We start from the raw sequence: 16,059 nt of genomic DNA, 5'->3' as shown, positions 1-16,059 counted from the left end.
GCTGCATATCGAAGCTGCACTATATACCGCACAGGCTTGCACAACGCGTGAGATGAAGCACGTGACTGCGTCGTCATCACCGAGTCAAATTAGTGCGTAGAGAGCATCGCAATCATCGATTGCGTTAGTGGCCTGCGAAATCAGCCCCTGAAAGCTTTGTCGGAGCTGATTGCGGAGGCAATGCTACAGTTTGTTTAAAGTAGGGATATATGCCACTTTGGCAGCATTGGTAGGCCGCTATGATGCCGACATCCGTTCTAATGTTGGCATCGAGGCAACAAAGGGCTCGTACTACCGCAGCGTTCTCTCTCGGTGTCATAATGCAGTATTTCTACACTCTTAGGCGGCGCCAACACCTCAGCAAATAGAGAGCGTGAGTACACAGTGAAGGAATAGGAGATATATAAGGCGCGTCCTTACAGTGCTCTCGAAACGCGCCGACTAAGCGCTCGCTTCCTATTGCGACTGCTCAGGAGGTCGTGGGTTTGATTACCAAGTCTCATAACTATTTTAGGGGTGAAGCTCCTCTCAGTACAACTTTGTCCTGCGTCAGGCGTAACCGTCAGTATCAGACTGACAGACGGACGGATGTACAGACGAATGGACGGGCAGACCAATGGGCGGACTCATGCAGGAACGGGTGGACGGACACATAGATGGATGGACAGACAGACAAACGGACGGACGGTTGGCCCACTTATCATAATTCACTCCGTGGATATGCTGTGATTTTTTTCTTGTGGTTTGTTCCTTCGCATGCTCTTCATGTAAATTTTAACGACGTCATACTTATGACAAAAATACGTGAGTGACGTCTTAGTGGACCCCCACAGAAACACTTGCGTGTTAAAAAAGAGGTATTTTTGCTCATTCTGTATATATGGATTTAGATTGTTTTCCCCTTCCTTTTTTATATCACGCCTCGTACCATGGTACTTTTCTAAAGCCAGAAAAGACGCGTAAACACCATGAAACTAGCGATGTGACCCCATTCCCGAATGCTGCTTTCGTAGCTTTTATTCATCCCTGGTGAATTGACAAAAAAAGCCATCAATGTTGTATCCGCTTGAGTCAAAGAAAAAGCCGCCGCGCAAGGATGTTTCAGTTGTTAAGTCGTTATGGTTACGTTCTGAAAGCTGCGGTGAGAAATGCAATATATATATATATATAAATATATATATATATATATATATATATATATATATATATATATATATATATATATATATATATATATATATATATATATATATATATATATACTACGACAGTAACACGATAAGCATGGTCCACTAGTAGAGAAGCTGCAGGCAAATCCAACTACACAAATACACAAGCCCGTAGAGTGCACTAATGGGTCTCCTTAGTAATAATTTCTTGCAAAAACTTATGCATATAAATGCATACACGCATTCGCCGTGCCTTTTCATTTTTTAAAGTATTCTCAATATAGAGTGGAGATACGATGATGCGTAACTCAACGTGAAATCGCAGATTCGATGTATCACCGATGGACTACATAATCATGGGCACACGACTCATCGGCACACATGTGTGTGCCTAGCCTTCGTCGCTTTTTCAAGTTTTTAAACAAAACAGTTTGTCCAGACCGCATGGCTACGCCTTCTGATGGTGAAAGCATATCCTGCTAGAAGGATAAAACGTTCTCTCATGTACCGCTGTCTGTTTTCATATAATCTTGTAACTATGAGTGACTTGACTTACTTGTTCATTCTCCCTTCCATTCCTATTCGCAGTAATTGCCAGTCTCGCGAGCAACACGCCGTGAGCCACTCCCATTCTTGAACCATCCTTACCCGCAAAATGTTTAATAATAATAATAATAATAATAATAATAATAATAATAATAATAATAATAATAATAATAATAATAATAATAATAATAATAATAAGAAGAAGAAGAAGAAGAAGAAGAAGAAGAAGAAGAAGAAGAAGAAGAAGAAGAAGAAGAAGAAGAAGAAGAAGAAAAGTGCTAGGGTTTTACGTGCCAAAACCACGGTGAGTCCGAGGCATGCCACGATGCAGGGTCCCAGAAATTTCCACCATCTGGTGTTCATACGCGTGCATCGACATCGCACAGTTCCGGGTCTCTAGCATTCCGCCTCCGCTTAAATGTGATCAGCCAGGAGATCGAAGCCGAGACCTTCAGGTTGCCACCGCGGTGGATTTGGTGGATGGCAGTAAACAGCTAATAGTTTGCTGCGAAACGTGGTGAGAGTTGTCTACAAGGGTATGAAACATCTAAGCGAGAAGTCTATAATGACATCATTTTCCAGCCAGTTGTTTTATACTCCTCTATTGAAGTTGATACACCAGCATTTTCTGAAGAGCGTTCAACTAGACCCGAGTTTCGCCAGCGTGAGACGCAGTTTCGAATAAGCTCATCTCCTTCTTGCCTTCCGCTTCTTGATCTGTTGCAGGCTTCAAGCACTTTACGTACATTCCATATATTCGAAGAGAGTTATATACGAGGGCAAAACCTGCGTTTTATAAAGTCACCAATGTTGTGAATTAGTTAGCTCAGCTCTCCGAAGTTATCTGTGATGTATAGGCCTAACGAAAACGAGCAACAGCGTACTAAAACAAGAAACAATTAATTGTTAGCGTTATGGAAAAGCGTGCCACGCTGTCAAAAAGGTGCCATTTGGGGACAGACATTATGGAAGCAACAAAGAAAAAGTATCGAACTGTTTACTTCTTTCTTTGTTTTCGTAATATACTAAAGAAGCCTGTGCCAGTTTCTTCCCTTTCCACCAAGTGTGTTGCACTAAAAAGTTTGAAGGTGACGCGCAAAGAAAATAACGATGATAAAGGGGGCCGACAAATACTTACGTTTTTGCCTTCCCCCCTCTTCGTGGTTTTTCTTTGTGCCTAATGCTTACGCTTCATGTAGTAACTAGCCCAAACCGCCACCCTTCTGTGAGACGCCATTGTCGTTTCCAGCTTTGGCCTCTGAAAGATGTCCGTGTCCTCATTGCGCGCAGACACCACTGCCGCATGGACAAGGCTAGCGCCACGGAAGTGTACCAGCCGAGTGCCGCCCAGACAGCAGCGAGAAGCGACGACACAGCCTCAGCCGCAGCTAGCGCCAAGCCTCCCACGACAGCGGCCGACCAAGCACAAGGTCATCATGACGTCCTCCAGAAGACAGCGGACGTCGCCACCGCCCCAGACGCCACTCCTGGAGCAACTCAGGAACCAGCGAAGCCTTCATCACCACAGGAGGTGGTTGGTGATTCCGCAAGGACTGCACCGGTACCCCCAGTGATTGCCGCCGGAGGGGGCGAGAAGCCAGTGTCTCCAGCGAAGTGCCCTTCGTCTGACGAGAAGAAATTATCCGGTGACGCCCCCGGTTCATATCTTGAGCGAGAAACAGTCTCTACCGAAGTGCCAGTAAAGACGCCTGTGATGGAGGACAAAGCGGAACGAGTGGGACCAGAAAAGGAATCGCATGATGTGTCTCAGCTGGTCCCAGTGGCCGATCGAGACGGTGCAGTGCCTTCGCAAGAGAAGCAGCAAAAGCAACCCGAAAGTGATAGTACCGTATCTAAGGAACCTGACAAGGACGTAGAAGCAGTGAAAGACAGTGGTGCGAAAGACAAAGCGGCAGAAGCCGACCAAAAATCTCACGAAACATTCGAAGAGAAGACCGCTGCCAAAAGTGCAGACGTCACCGTGGCGGCCGGTGCGGCTCACGAAGAAACCCCAACGGCGCAAGCCAGTAGCGCCGCTCCGGATGCAGCCCCAAGCGAACAGGCAAAAGCCACCTTGAGCGCTGCAGAGGTGGCCGAAGGCAAGACGGAGTACGCAAAGCCATTTCTTACGGCGGCCGGGTTATCCCCCGAGACATGTAAATCTGTCGCGGACGCCGGCACTAAGCCTCCGCAGGAACATGTGAGTCCCAGTGGAGACGTCGAGAGTTTACAACCCGCTGAAGATGCTAAACAGCTGGTTCCGGACGACACTAGGCCCAAATCTTCCATTCCGCCACCACCAGTATACGAGGCGCCACCAAGGACTAGCTCGGGAAAGGATAATGCAAAACAGCGACAGGAAACTGAGGAGGTCAAACGGCAAAAGGCCCAAACACCGGAATCCCCGGTGGAAAGACTAAAAGAAAATAGTCCTCTAGTGGCAACGGGGCTGCAAGAAGTGGACGAATCAATTATGCCAATGACGGCGTGCCATACTGGCATGATGGAGATGACGTACCCGGACGCAATACGGAAAGAATCGGCGCCTAGAGAAGCATACTCCAGAGGCGCCAGTGCATTCAACGATCTACTAGACGAGGAAGCAATCAGAGCGCAGTTATACCCTTCCGATGTGAATGAAACGAAAGCAGAGGAAGCCAGCAAACCGCAGTCCGCAGCAAATAAGGCCGAGAAGAGTGTGGGCGACAGTCATCCGAGGTCTACCGTGTCAGGTGCAGAACCAGACGCCAAAACAGACGCAACGCCCAAAAAAGAGCATGATGAATCTCGAGTTGCTGGTGGTGCTGATGAGAAAGTAGGTGAGCAGCGAAAATCATCAGTGGTGGAAGTTTCCCAGGAAGAAACCGTTATAGCTAGCAAAGAGATCACTAAAGAAGAGAAGTCTGAGAAAATAGAGGCAGAAGTGTTTCCCTCACCTCCTACTACGCAACAAACGGAAGCACCTCAAAAAGAGGACAAAGCAGCCGGCAAAGTCGAAAACGTCGATGACACAACGTCAGGTGAAAATCTTGAAGCTGCTATTCAGGAAAGCAAGGTCGCCGAAATGGCTCCGCCAAAGGATAGTGTCGAACGAAAAGAGGAGAAGGCGATAGATGCCGACATTGAAGAGAAGCAGAAGGGGAAAAATGCAGAAAAAGTCGAGAACGTTGCCATGGACGATGACTCTAAAGAGGTAGGTGCCTCAGACGCTGCAGAGAAGTCCAGCGAGCCTGGTTCGGCGAAGGAAGAAACCACGCAAGTTCATGATGTCGCCGCAGAGAGTGACAAGCCGTTGAAGGAAGCCGAACGTGCTAACGAAGATGATGCAGAAAAAGACACGTCCAAACCTGCGGATTCTCTTGAACCGGGCGTCAGTGAGCAGGTACAAGCACAGGAAACCGGAGACACCTTGTTGAAAGAAAAAGTAGTGGCTGAAAACGTGCCAAAGGAGGTAGCGAGAGAGCCAGATGTGCTCGAAGTTCAAGAGCTCCCTCCAGAAGAAATAGAAAAGAAAGACGAAGGTACTGCAAAAGAACAAGCTGCGGAGCCAAAAGTTGCAGAAGCTGTGTCAGAGCCAGAGGACAAAGAAAAAGAAACTAAGTTGGTGGAAGAAACAGTAGAGGGGCAAGTAGAAAAGGCAGTGTCAGATGCTCCAGAAGATGCTACTCCGGAAGAAGCTCCTGTCACTGCTCAATCCGAAGAAGGCGTTCCAGAAGTGACCAAAGACAAAGCGGAAGTTTCTGAGGAAGCAGTAGTGAAGACAGGCAATGTTTCCTGTACTACAGCAGTCAAGGAAGAAGCAGCCCAACCCGAGTCTACAGATGAGAGCGAAAAAGAAAAGACAGAAAAGGAAGCACCTGAATCTGGCGACAACGAGGCAGAAGAAGCAACAACAAAGAGGGAAGTGGGTGAAAAAGAAGGTGAGGAGCCAAGCAGTGTCATGCCAGAGGATATTGAAGAAGTGACGGAACAGCAACCAAAGAGTGAAGGTGGTGAAGAAGCAGTCACTGCCACCGAAGCTGAACCCGAAGCTACCAATGAAGAAAAGAAAGATTCTGAACCTGCCGAAGAAAGTGAAAAGCCAGCGGTAGAAGCAGCGTCCGAGGCAAAGAGCGAAGAAACCAATGACGGGGCAGCTCCTTCCGAACTCGAGTCAGCGCCGCCTGCAGAAGCAGTGAAAAAGAAGACCGGCTTGCCCAAATCCCCGTCCAAGCGTGCGACGGGCAAAGGTCCGCCCAAGACTCTCGACAAAAAAGGTGGGCCCACGCCATAGCCCGTTCGCCAATCTCGATTCTATTTAGCGCTTACAAGTAGTACTGTTCAGACTGCAAATGACGAGAAAGCGTGGTTCCAGGCTCACGATAAGTTTAGACCAGTTGTCTGGATAGACTGCCAGTTTTAGAGCACATCGTAAATTTCACATGACCAAGTACACCCTGTCCGAATGCACATGTCTGTAGCGGTCACTAAAGTGCCTGTGTGCGCTGACACCATTCGCAGCTGCTACCTTGCGTTAGTTACGAACTTCTATTCGTGGTTTAAATATAGCAGAAGACCTAGCATGCAGTATCACTCTGCTTAGCATCATCATAGCTTTGGCCTCTGTGTATTTTGCAAAAATCAGCCCCGGAAGCAGCCAATTAGTCACTCTAGACTATTGTCATTTAGACTGCACACAAGCACTAGAGTACAGTGTGTGCTAATAGTATTTCTATATACAACGAAACAAATGTGTCGTGGTCTTAGTAGCCTATTGCGCTTTATTGTTGCTGGTCTTTGAAGGGGCTTTCTGCGTGCGACAAAACATATGCCGTGTGCTGCTCACGTACAACTCGGTAAATTAAAAGTCGTATGAAAGGCACGAGAAAATAGAGTAAGCATTGCTTGTCTGTAGTGCTTCTGCTCAGAATACGAATCAATACTTTTGCACAGTATATAGTAGTCAATGTAGGCTTACATGGCGCTGTTAAAAATGATATGAAACTAATAAAGAAAGAAAACAGCGTGTAAAAATGATATGAAACTAATAAAGAAAGAAAACAGCGTGTAAAAATGATAAGGACACCCTTTATACCTTCTCCTAAACACCGCGACTTGGCGTAGCCTGCCAGAAAACTTCAACGCCATGGCCTTGCCTCTGTTAGCGGCGAGGGTCGCACGGCCGGTGGCAGACGCGTGGCCAATGAGGTCCACTCACGACTCTGCCCTTGGTCGTTTAGGATCTCCGCTCGTGCCGGACGCGTCCGAGTTTCAGCTTCCAAACACAAAGCGCGCTCGTGGGTGGAGAATGACACGGCACGTGCGTTCCGGCAGCAGTATACCGCGCGGCGTGGTACACCTAAGCACGACGTTGAACGTCGCACGGCTTTCTCGTCTCCCGAAAGACGCGGTGAGAGTTCTTGTGCCACGATCCTTACCGACGAGTGGTACAGCGCAGGAGGAAAATGCAGGACACCGCGGTGCGTGGCTTGCCCTACTTGCTGGCGTATCCCTTTCAAAGATGGCTGACAAAAGGTCAGTGATTGCCTTAGCGTCGTAAAGAAGGTCGGTAACAGTTTTCCTTGACGCTTGTTTCTGAAGGCGCACTAACCGGAAGATGTTTCGATATTGTTCCAGGAGCCTCAGGTTTATGACATTTGCCGTCTGCTGCACGCGTCTAGTTCCTGAAATTCGGACATTCTTCTCCAAAGAACTAATATTGCACTTAATCTTTGAAGAAACAGTTTGATATGTTGGCCAATTTTATCCCTCGCTTATTTGTTGCGTCAAGTGTACCGCCGAAAACAGGTGCTGTCGTAGCTGAAGCGTAGAGCTGATGAACAATAAAAAGCTTCCTAATTTGGAGACTGCCATACTCAAAAAAGACCGCGATAATTGGTCACTGTTCGCAAAACAAGCTCGTGCATCGAGAACTTTGAATGATTGCTTCTCATCCACAATTTCAATGCAGTGGGCTTTCAGTGAATGCCTGAAATTTTTCGGATCGAGTTTGACAAATTACAAATGGAGTTATATTTACCATACACTTCATGTTCTTTTGTGGCAACATAGCTAGCCATTTTAGTCTAGACATATCAGCATTTTCTTGGATGCTTTGTTTCAGTTTGAGTGAAGCACTTACATATTGCAATAGCGAAGAATGCTCTTACAACAAAGCTCACGTAGATAATGTCGTGAACAAACTAAGCTGCACTAGCACTAGAAGAAAGTGTTTGCCAAACGCGACGCTAGGTAAGCTGCAACTGTCTTTCGCGACTACCTGTCACACTTCGCCAATAATAAAACCTACATCGGGCTAAACAGTTCCCGTTCAAGACAGCATCATCTTAGCTTGTCTAAACGGCGTGCTTTAACCACTTTAAACATTGCCTTAAAAACGTACCTGTGGGTTATAAGAATGCAAACTATTTATAGTATTGTTCCCTTTGATCTTTTAAATTTAGTGCAAGTATCTTAACGGCGAGGTTATATCACTTTTAAACAATAAATGTTGAACCAAGCCCCGAATTATTCCTTAAAACTGAACATTTTCTACGAGAATATCATACCTTATATTAGGTGATATACAAATAAAGATTTCTATGAAAGTAGTTGCTATGGTTCGAACTAGTCTGTACTGCAATAAAAAAAAGCATGCAAAATTTGAGAAAGAAAAAAAAAGATTGATAGGGGGCCTGCGCGCAGCGACTTGTGAACCCTCTAAAACACAACTATAACAATGATCATTGCTGTATGCTCACTGAACAGATCAACGCGGGAACGAATAGGAGATACGGGCTGGCTTTACACACAACTATGGTCAAACCCTACGTCTCAGTTGCATCGCCATCTACTACCTGAACAACACATTTTCACGTTATTTAGGCATGGTGTGAGAGGCAAAGCACTTACGGAGCTGCAAAAATCATCATGCGCTCTTTGTCGTCTATGACACGCCTCCATTCAGGTTACTGCAACCAGCGTATCTTAGTGGTAATGGGCGTTGAAATCGTCATCCTCAACCCGCTTTCTTTGCGTAAAGCCTTTTTCAAAGTTTCACTCGCGTGCCACATCAAACAAACGTTGGCAACTTGTCTGAAGTGTGTGTCGCAGTGCCCGAGCGCAGCTCAGTCCAGTTATGTATTTTGTCAAACATCGCAACTTTTCTTGCTAACTCGTAAATACTAAAACCATAGCAGCTGTTTTCACAACGGTAAAAAAATCTGACACGTCGTAAGGGACTGTACACTTACAGAATATCTAACGTTTACGGAGTTCCTTCTCAAGTGTTTCATTTTTTTATAGGCAATTGCTTTTTATTTCCTTATACGGCACTGAAGAATACTAGCGCGGTTCCACTCTAGTAACGTACATATCCATATTTTACTGGTTGCGACATTAAGTGGAAACACTAAAAAGTCATAGCTTTAAAAAGCATGACAGGCTAGAAAAATATACGGGATATTCCAAGCAAAAATAAATGTCATAGCTGGAAGAAGTAGTAAATGTTTTCATGCCAGCATTGTGATATTTGATAGCAGTAATGAGTTTTGTGGCATACGCTTTCAATGCAAACATCCGTTACTGTTATCTGTTCTGCTTCTGTTGCACAGTTCCGAAGTCCGCTTCAGTTTGACTTCATAGTCACTGCATGTCTTATTTTTAAGATTTAATATGTATATACCTTCGAGGCAATCAGCTTCTAGTGAGAGTATAACAATATTTCTGCTCTGTTACCAAATTTTGGTTATTTCAATCATCACATTTGTACATAGCACACGAATCTTCTACTTCAGCGTTCCATTCCACACGACATCGAAAAAAATTCTTACGTATCACATATCTATGATTAGAAAACTAATTCTCCCGCAGCCAGAAAGCTTTCTTTCAGTGTGATATTTATTTCACGTTCGTTCACTTGAAATGCTTACGCCAGCAAAAAGCAGGGACCTCAACAATAACGGTCATTTAATCCACATTAGCTGGTTCTTACGGTGTGACGTTCATACCTTTTCTTAACTGACTAAATCTAAGGTTAATCATCGTAGTAATAATGGCAAGTCTCAAACTATTAGGCCTAGAGCTTTCTTTCATCCTCAGAGGCAACACTAGTTCATTTTGGCATCAATATATAAAAGTATAAACTACCACTTTTTCTAAGATCCTAACGTCATCTCCATAAAGGCAAGATTTCGTTCAAGAAACGCTGCTCAAGTTTCATATTCTCTCGAACGCCTTAAGTGCCTCCATATTTTTTTCTCTTTTTTTGTCACGTTTGAGAGGTATTCAGTGGAAGCACTGCTTCAGATCGTTTTTGCACAAGTGTAGTTAGGGTCATTTAGGCAATCTTCGCTCGCTATATAGCCTTCCAAATTGTAATCACGCTTCGCATTCCAGCAAAACTTAATCTCACTGAGGTTAAGCGTTCCTCGGTAATCTAAAAGTCTCAAAACACGGACATAAGCAATTATGCCCCAAGAAAGATCACTCCCAAACGAACCTTGAATGCCGCGCTCTTCACTTTTAGCAGCTGGAAGGAAATTAACGTTTTATATTGCGTTTACTTTTGCAGAGACTTCAGCAGCTGCGGATGCAAAGGCCAAGGTGAGTATTGCTTGTTTGATATTCCTGCGTGCCTTGCCTGCGAACCAAACTAGAATGGTGCGTGCTACACAGGAATCAAGTTTGTTGTCTCTGAAACGAAGGCGATTATTTCTTTACTTTTACAAACTGCATAAATCTAGATGGGTGTAAGCGACGGTAATTAAATTTGGTAAAATGCCAGTTCCATGGAGTTAATAAGTTTGCAACTTAGGTTTCACTTTAACGTTCAAACTTTATTCATAGAATTTCACGCTCTATCTTACCTGTATGTTTTTTTTCTTATACACGCACGTGGAAATCCGTACAAAAGTTTAAATTTAAGCGAACTGCTCCTGCTTAGTTTGGTACCGAACTTTCTGTATCGCGTGTACTGAGCGACTCTCGTACTTGAATTTAGACATCTGGGGGGACGCTCCTGAAAGAAAAGGTGAAATACTAAAACACTAATATCCTGCACGGATGAAATCAAAATCTTCAATCGCCAACATGCCCAATTGCTCGCTCTACTGAAGTACAAAGAAGTAATGGAAGGGGTTTCAATATGATATGCAATAAAATACGCTGTTAACAGTAATTGGAAAACTTAGGTGAACAAGCTTGCTACTGAATATACGAAGTGGTTTTATCGCCACAGATTGGGTTGGTATAAATCGTTAAACACAGTGAACAAACGTGCCAATAGGTGGGAACCTTCAAGTTTATTGTTCTAACAAAGCTTCAACTGACAATTGATTTTGAAATGCTACTATATGGCAATGTAGTGCGCATCTCTGATGGCAGATGCCAGCATAAGAGAAATTTTTTTTTCGAAAGGGTGGCGACATGACCAGTTGGCATGTTACAATTATTGCTGTAAAGCGAACTTGGGGCAGGAATAAAAATGCGAGCTAAGACGAGCACTCATCTCGTATGTCACGTGTGTAGTGCTCAGGGGCGTAGCCAAAAGGCGGGGGGGGGGGGGGGGGGCTTAAAAAAATTTTCAATTTTACTTGCGCCTATATACACGCATAATACGACTGCCAACACACATTCATAAAATATGGTTGACCTCCCCTCCTCCTTGACAAAAAATCTGGACATGCTTCTAATATTGATCACCCTCGTGCATCTCTGTCCCAATTTAACAAGAAAACATAGTTCGTGGCCTATGTCCCTGTATTTCTTCTGATAGTAAATCCAACTTACTATCCACTATGAAGAAAGCAGCCTGCTGATTGCGGCCATCACAGACTGTCGTAAGCAGTTTCGTAGGCTAAAGGCCTTCTTTGACCCCACCCCCAAATTTGTATTAAAAGGGTGTTTAACCGAAGAAAATTGATAATAGATGTTTTTCAAGATTTCTGTGGACATGCTGCATGCATGCTGCGTCTTATAGCTACACGGGGTGTGCATCCTTTCTGCAGCAAGTGTGTATATACCGATTGTCCATTGGGGGACTGAACAAAGTTTGTCACATGTCTTGATGTATTGTAAATCCCGCACATCTCTAGCATTTCTGAAGAAAGAAAGGTTGTGTTGCAACTTTTTTCTTTATTTCTTTTTGTGGGGGTACAGAGAACGACACAAAACAGCCACTAGCGTCGTTCTGTGGAGTCTGCATTGAACGGTCACTAGTACCATGGATTCATCAAATCGGTACCAACTAGGCCAGTTAAACACATTGACAAGGCTTTGCATCTCTCATACCGGGCCCTGAAGCTGTACAAATCTTCAAAGGCTTGCGGGTCTCATGCAGCGTTTATTAATAGCCAGGCCAGTGGTGGCTCATATCGACGCATTCCATCAGATCATGCACCCGGGTACGTCGATCAAATCGAACGCTCGCGTAAATGCTGGGGCGGAGTACTTTTGGAAAATGGGTGAAACATTCACTGAGTCGCCATGGAAACGGCTGTTTCCTTAGAGTAGCCCGTCGACGTTCTATTGCAGACGCCCAGCTCTCCCAAGAAGCCCAGCAGCATTCAGGAAAAGGGCGGGCCATCGCCCAAGAAGACTGCGCCCACCAAGAATGGTGTCACCTCGCCATCCAAGACGGCAAGGACACCGGGCTCCGAGCAGAAAAGTGAGAGATAGTTCCGTGCAGTTTTCATAGTGATGCTTTGTCCCACTTATGAAAAACTTGACAATGGGCTTGTTGGTTAGACTAGATCAACGTTTCTTTCACAAAATAAAAAAAGAACTGAAGACATTGATGAAGGGGTGTATACTCGTGGAACCTCTCATCCTGGTGAACCACCAAAATATCTAAGACGCAAGTTTGACAGCGAAGATACTCCGCTCACGCGTTTTGTACGTCCTTCATTGCTGTCTTCAGCTCTCTCTCTCTCTCTCTCTCTCTCTCTCTCATTTTTTTGCAAAATTTATGCGAGAAGCATTTATCTTCGTTTTACAACCTCTAGAGTTTCTGTGACCATGGATATTGTTTCTACGAATATGTCACGGTTTAAAATAAAGTATCACTTGTAAGCCCAGTGAAGGAATTCAACCTGAGTCCTCTGACACAACACCCTACAACGCAGTATAGGCACTTTCGATTAGGACACTAGGTCTCCATCGAATGCGTGTATTCGGGTAAAGTCCATCCCCCATATTTAATTTATGCGTAATCATTAAATTGTTGGCGAAGCTACCTCCGAGCTGTGCACCGAAGTAGTTCATTACGAATGCTAACATGCGCCAACACTGAGCGCTGCTCCGGTTAAGGTAAGTGTGTGGAACATTCCCAGTGGAAGTAGATGGCGGAGCTGAAAGATATCGTACTGACAAGCAGACGTCGCGTCTTGATTCTATGACGTCATCACGACGGCGATTATCAATAAATTAGTGATGCTACTACAACGCCGTCAGGACGTCGCAATGGCGTGACAAGGCGACGTCATCGAATGAAATCGTCAATTGGTCAAAAGTGCGCCGGAGGCAATGCCAAACCAAGTTAAGTGCAGCAACGCAACTTGGAATGCCTCCAATTCTAGAAGCATACAGCGGAAAACCACGTTAGATGCCGAAATATCACAGGTATGTGGTAATATATTCATCTTACCACATACTACTTTACACATCAAATAAGAAAACAAAAAAAGAGAATGACCTTCGCCTTGAAGTTGTTTTAGTTGAAAGCAGTAGGGGCCTCGTGATCGATTTATTTATTTAATTAATTATTTATTTATTTAGATCACAACGCACACGGAGACACATGCTAGTGCATTACACATAATTTTCTAGCCATATAATGTTAGCTATTGTTTTCAATAGTGATTTGCAGCGGGGACTAGTACTGTTGGACCACTACTACACCCGTTGTAAGCTTGTCGAAGGTTTGACCTTCCAAATGAAATCATCCAATTGTAACGACAGCTTTACGAGTGGGATCAAGCTTTTGAGGTAAGTTATGTGCGAGCTCCATCATTTGCAAGAATACATCGCGGTGGTAATACAACCAACGAAAAATTCCTAAGCGAGATATTTTACGTAGCGTTCTAAGTCAAGGTTTAAACTTGAGGTCATTTGTGCGACACTGGCCGTGCGTTAGCAAGTGTGGAAGATGAGACGAACGATAATACGTACTGCCCTATTTCCAGTGCAGGCGCCATTTTTTATGTCATGCGGACCATACCGATGCGGTGATACTCAAGATTGCTTAATATTAACTGTGAGAGTTTTATGTCCTGAAACGAAGACATGATTTTGAGGGACACCGTTGTGGAGGACAGCGGAAAATTTGAGCAACCAGGCTAATTGTAACGTGCAGTTAATACGTACGAGCCAATGCCATTTCGCCTTCCTTGAAATGTGGCCGCCACGACCGGAATCGAACCCGCGACCTTCGTGACAGCAGTTGAGCACTGCAACCACTAGGCTACCGTGGCGAGTATACTCAAGCATATACCTTACCACAGTTTGTTATGAGGTAAACGTCTCATCTTTCTAGAGCATCTGTAAAAGATTACGACGAATATATTCCAGCATGCGGCTAGCCTTGCTAATCACCGTTAATTGTGAATATTTCATATGAGAAACGTATGCAATGGAGACACCCGTACATAGTTATACAAGAATATACTTTTTGGTGAGATGAATACCTAATAGAAGGTATGGTAGCAACCCCCTTACGCGAATCTCCTCACATATGCCCCAGTGCTGGACCTACTTACGGTGCCTGCAAAATTTCCAATCTGTTTAGAGCAGCGCACCATGCATACATGCCGTAGTTAAATAGAAAGGCAAGTATTGTTGCAGCCTTATACAACGGTATTATCGTTAACATTTACATTCGCACTGTTGTCGAAACGCTCGTCGTTGCACTACTGCTTATACTGCATTTTATATTCACACAGGAAAATATAACACACACAACCTTTTCAACAACAGCGCGACTATTGAAGTGGATGTTCGTTCACCTTACACGCCCAATTCGCTTAGTCCATCAGTAGCCAAATCGACTACGTCCTGCTGCTCTGCGTGCATGCGCTGTCGAGTGCCATAGAACATAATTAGGCACAGCCCCTCGATGACATCCGCTTTCACCCCCCGATGTGCCCTAATAGCATTGGTGGGCAAGAAGAGGTTTAGAAAATAGCCCACTGAGTTTTTTACACTTTCTTTTCTATACTTGGCAAAATATATTCAAATAAATGTTCTTTTGAGCTACATAAAAATCATGAGAGATTACCTTGAACGTTACGCACGTTTCTTTTATCTAAAAACTAAAGAGAAACATTTCTTCCATTTAAAAGGAACTTGAAAACGTGCTTTCTGTTTCGACGTTAGGAACCGGTAAGTGAGGTAACCGGATGTTTCTGGGGGACAACGCTTGTGACCTTGCGAAACCGTCTATATATTTGCTCATCGCAAAAAAAAAACGACATCGACTGGCTTCACTTCGTTCTGTACAATCTTAAGTTATTAATAAAAGTTCTGCGGCTGTGCACTTACTTAACAGTTTACAACGTCTGTAGGCAAGCATAACATTTCCTTGACTTGACTGTCGTGAAGCTTCTTTAACGTTTCTTGAGGTGTCGCTTTTCAGCAGTGCCACTGTGGAGTATCTGTAGGCTATGGTTTCACGAGGCACGAGGCAGTGAAGTTGCATTCAGCAACATATTGCATCCGTTTGTCGGGGATTTAGGAGGAATCCTGCACGTTGTGGGTGGGGTTTACGGGACGGCTTTTTGCTCTCCCATAGTAGAGTACCAGGTTTTATATATCATTAAGAACACAGTTCATTATTAATGATAACTGACTGAGTGTAACGTCCCAAAACCACCATATCCTAATCAGAGACGCTGCACGGGAGAGCCCTGGAAACTTCGTCCACCTGAGGTTCTTTTAACGCACACCGCCATTCGATCCCACGACCAGTGAGCCCCATAACCGCTAGACCATCATGGTGGTTGGGATGGCATACTTCACTTCTATAGTAGAGTCACGGCTGCTACAAAAAAAAAGTTCGGCGAGTAGCATCTCGCTATAGAACACACGAGTGTGAACGCTGTGTTCACAGTTCTGACAGCGTCGGCGCTAGTAGACGTACAGCCCCGTACATTTCGGACAAAAAAATATGTGCATCCTTAAGCTTCGCATTTAAAGATTGAACATGCTAGCGATATCCTTTCCCTACAATACATTCTGTTCAATGGGTAGCAGGCTTTAAACCACGAGCTTTTTTATTCGCGGGAAATGTTTTCGAACTTGCTGTGCACCCACTAAGCCCTCTTTCGGTAATACGTGCCAAAACTTGTGTACATCTTGTAGTAGGCGGCTG

General features: G+C 44.6%; 1 protein-coding gene across 1 annotated transcript in view; it reads left to right on the top strand.

Annotated features, from left to right (window-relative positions):
• LOC119172281 (microtubule-associated protein tau) overlaps positions 1 to 16,059 on the top strand; it is an 80,889-nt gene that overhangs the window by 44,292 nt on the left and 20,538 nt on the right. Inside the window, exons 2-4 of the mRNA XM_037423331.2 lie at positions 3,006 to 5,971; positions 10,267 to 10,298; positions 12,228 to 12,360. Coding sequence (XP_037279228.2) covers positions 3,019 to 5,971; positions 10,267 to 10,298; positions 12,228 to 12,360 — 3,118 coding nt within the window. The 5' untranslated portion in view covers positions 3,006 to 3,018. The remainder of the gene's footprint in view (positions 1 to 3,005; positions 5,972 to 10,266; positions 10,299 to 12,227; positions 12,361 to 16,059) is intronic.

This window comes from Rhipicephalus microplus, chromosome 4, assembly GCF_043290135.1.
Source record: "Rhipicephalus microplus isolate Deutch F79 chromosome 4, USDA_Rmic, whole genome shotgun sequence".
NCBI classification, from domain to species: Eukaryota; Metazoa; Arthropoda; class Arachnida; order Ixodida; family Ixodidae; genus Rhipicephalus; species Rhipicephalus microplus.
The sequence above is the reverse complement of the archived record's forward strand: the minus strand, read 5'-3'. Positions and strand labels throughout refer to the sequence as shown.